At 37.0% G+C, this 4148-nt stretch overlaps 1 protein-coding gene across 6 annotated transcripts in view; it reads right to left on the bottom strand.

Moving 5' to 3' along the window:
* Positions 1-4148, bottom strand: part of LOC106868839 (RUN and FYVE domain-containing protein 2) — a 245763-nt gene that overhangs the window by 4676 nt on the left and 236939 nt on the right. For 5 of the 6 annotated variants that reach the window (XM_052969822.1, XM_052969820.1, XM_052969818.1 and 2 more), the window contains one exon: positions 2781-2846. The exons of the other annotated variant lie outside the window; for it this stretch is intronic. In XM_052969822.1, coding sequence (XP_052825782.1) covers positions 2781-2846 — 66 coding nt within the window. The remainder of the gene's footprint in view (positions 1-2780; positions 2847-4148) is intronic. 6 annotated transcript variants of the gene reach the window in all.

A 4148-nucleotide genomic window follows, 5' to 3' on the forward strand; every position in this document is an offset into this window, starting at 1 on the left:
TATATATATATATATATATATATATATATATATGTATAGATACATACATAGAGAGAGAGATTGATGGGTGGACAGACATATAAATATAAAATAAAAGAAAATCAACTAAATTCCTCTAAAATTTTCAATTTAAAAAATAGCATTAAAACTAGGAATTTGAGGTGATGGTGTATGTAATGAATGGTCATGGAAGTGGTGGAGATGGATGTGTCTATAATAATGCATGATGTGAGCATGTAAGTGTGTGATGGTAGCAAGGTGTGTCAGACAATGTATGATGGTGGTGGTGGTGGTGATGGTCGTTTAGCTCCAGTTCAACCTTGATTGAGGAGACCTATGATCAAATGGGTTCTATGCATGATCCTCCCGTCTTTATAGAGATCAGGTTTTCTTTATTTAATAGTTTGAAATAAAGAGATGAAAGTATATGTAACAATCTATGGAAGTGTTTCTCAACCATTTTACCATTGCGTAACCCTTAAAATAAATTACATGTCTCAAGGAACCCCTGCACAAAAGAAATTATACACCATATCTTTCTCAAATATTTTTCATTGTAGTTCACATGGTAAATATCATATATATATATATATATATCTATATAGGGTGTCCATAAATTACAGATATCATTAAATATATGCTCAATGGTTGTTATATTTTTTTGATAACATAACGGGTTAGATAGGATGATGCCGATATTACAATAACCAATATGTTGTGCATGAATAGTAATATTACAATCAAGAAATTAGCATTAGCTTATTTCACTTTCTCTTGCTGAACCCCAAGGAACCTTTTGTGGAACTCTAGAGTTCTGGGGAACCCCAGTTGAGAAATGCTGATCTATGGTGTTGCTAGTGTGGTGACAGTAGTAATAATAGAATTTCCAAAAGGGGTCTTTCCTAGCAAGTTGCTTAGTGACCTCACAAGTGATGGTGCCACAAAAAAGTACCTAGTACACTCTGTTAAGTGGTTGCTTTTAGGAAAGGCATCCAGCCACAAAAACCTTGCCAAAGCAGACATTGATACCCAATACATCCTGCTGGTTTATTGGATCCTGATAAACTACTTAATCCATACCAGCATGGAATATGAAAACTAAGTGATGATGATGATGATGATGGTCTTATTAACATATGTGCTTGTTGAGTCACAGCTTTGTCTGACAGAAGCAGGCTCAACAGCAGAGAAGCTAAAATGTTACATCACAAGACGCAGTGGGTTTGAAAGAGAGAAAAATGTTGGATCATCAACAGCTGAAAATTTATGAACAGAGAATTATTTAACCAACACACTTGCGAGGACCTTAGAGATGATAATACAAAGATCATCCAAGGCGAACATTCACCTTGCTCTGATTACTTGCTCTGGAAGAGAAAAGTTCCATATTTGTTCCAGGATGGTAGCCACAACATCAAGATAATCAATAGAAACTGGTGAGCGAGTGATGGCTTTTGTTAGTAGGAAACAGAATCATCATCATTATTATTTATTCAAAGTCCATCTTCCATGCATGCATAGGTAGGATAGTCGTCAGGAGCCAGCCAGGTAGGAAATTACTCCAGGCTATTGTGTCTGTTTTTGCAGGATATTTATGGCTGGATGCCCTTCCTAACACAAACCACTCCAGAGTGGACTGAGAGCTTTTTACATGGTACCAGCACAGGTAGGGTCAATTTTGGCACGATTTTTACATGATTTTTACAGCTGGATTTCCTTCCAAATGCTAACTATTTCACAGTGTGAACTGGATGCTTTTTATGTGGCACCAGCGCTGGCAGGGTCACCAAGTAACTTACAAGACAAGGAATTTGAGAGGAAGGAGGGGGCATTGGAAGAGGGGATCTTGTGTCAGATGATGAAAGGTTAGAGTGTGACAGAGAGACAGAGAGGGAGAAACAGGTAGGCGTCTTGCTATAATGGAAAGTGAAAGTACACTGTGTGTGATAGTGTGCTGTGAAATGATGTATAGACTTAGACCTGTGCTGAGTCCTTGGATTCATAAAGATGGAGTTTAACCTGGTTTTCATGGTGTATATGTGATTGAGATGACAACACAGGATACTGGTCTATCACTGAGATGATGTATGAGATAATTCTGACAAAAGACCTTCATTTGTCATTGAAAAGACACAAAAGCACCCCAACTGCTTTCTATTTCATCTCAACTTCACTTTTGTTTTCATCTCAAATATTCACTTGCAAATTCAGAACTTCTTTCAAACTAATAAAAGGTCAGATTTGAAGGAGATTTAGTTCCTATTTTTAGCAGATCTAACAACCATATTAAAGCACATTAATTGGCTCATTGCAAAGTGGTGTTGTGTAATGATGTGGCATAACAGTAGTTGAGATGGTAGTGGTGGCGATGGTGGTAGAAGTGGTTTAGTGGTACAATGATGTAATAATCGACAGCAAGTGATTTGGGCATGGTGGTGATAATATGCAATAAAAACATGGAGAGTTGGTGGTGAGGTGGTATCCTTATGTGGGACAAGCAGTGACAACAATGGCGGTAGCATTGACAGTCCTGGTGATGCGGGGTGAAATGTTTATTGCAGAAGGCAGACAAAGAAATTTCAGTCATCCAGAATGTAATTTGTTAATATGTGACGCAAGAGCGAATTTGAATTTAGGCAGTTCCATGGTCATATGACCACAGTCAATCTGAAGAAAACATACTTGAAGCTTTCTCATTTGAATGATTTAAAATTAGAACAATATTAAGATTTTGCCAATCTTTATTTTAATTACAGGAGTGGTAAATTTATTTTAATTACAATATTGTTGGTGAAGAAGGCACAGCATCTGTGGTGTTGTGAAGAAGACACAGCATCTGTGGTGTTCTAACAAAACAACAGAAGATATTTTATTGTGTGTAAAAGTTAGTGAGCATATAAATGTTATATTATTTTGTGTGTGTGCATAATGTACATAATCATTTAACATCCATCTTCTATGCTGATACACACACACACACCTAACAATGTATATTAACATAAATGCAAATAAAAATATGTATATATGAGTATGAATGTATGTGTGTATGAATGTGTAAGGGATAATATATATATATATATATATATATATATATATATATATGTGTGTGTGTGTGTGTGTGTGTGTGTGTGTATACACACTTATACATCCATACAGACACACCAGGCATAAAAAGAGAAAGTAATTAGTTACAGACAATATATTTTTGCAATGTATTCAGAAATTATATGGACAAGCAGATATGTCCTGATGGGCGAAAACCTCTCTGCTAGTTGGTGTTGTTTAGTACCAAGTCATGCCTGATTATGCAAACCAATACTAAAGGGTATTCCAGCTATCATGATCCCATCTTTTTTTTTTTAAACATCATATATCCTCTTTTATGAAAAATTTGGCTGTTATTTCTAACAGATAAAGTTACCACGTTAAACGATAGACAAAAGATGAGGAACTCATCCAATTTACGGATGGAATTTATCTGAATTCAAGTTAGATACAGTTCACTGATGAAGCCTCTAAAATCCTATATGAAAAGACATTTGTTATTTTTCTCAACACATATGCCATCCCCACAGATTCTTCTACATTTGCAAGTAGCCTGGGGATATTAAATAGCTTTCCATATGAGATGCAGAGTTTCCTTCATTGGCTTAAGTTAGCTTCTAGAAAAACTGTTGCTACAGCAATTGTCATTGCCACTGTGTATAATGTTGATGTACTTTGGAAGAGATGGAACATTTAAAAAAAATCTGAGGCCATCTTTTCTTATACAACTCTTGATGAATTGGACTAAACAGGATAAAAGGACAAACAACAAAAGAATGAGCTATCTCCTAGTTGCTGCTATTCTTGTTTAATCCCAGATCATCCTTGCTCAAAGATATTTCAACCATGCCAGTACCGCCTGACTGGCCTTCGTAGGATTTTCGAGCGAGATCGTTGCCAGTGCCCCTGGACTGGCTCTTGTGCGGGTGGCACATAAAATACACCAGTTTGAGCGTGACCGTTGCCAGTACCGCCTGACTGGCCTTCGTAGGATTTTTTGAGCGAGATCGTTGCCAGTGCCCCTGGACTGGCTCTTGTGCAGGTGGCACATAAAATACACAATTTCGAGCGTGGCAGTTGCCAGTATCGCCTGACTGGCCTTC

The sequence above is a fragment of the Octopus bimaculoides genome, chromosome 7 (assembly GCF_001194135.2).
Source record: "Octopus bimaculoides isolate UCB-OBI-ISO-001 chromosome 7, ASM119413v2, whole genome shotgun sequence".
NCBI lineage: Eukaryota > Metazoa > Mollusca > Cephalopoda > Octopoda > Octopodidae > Octopus > Octopus bimaculoides.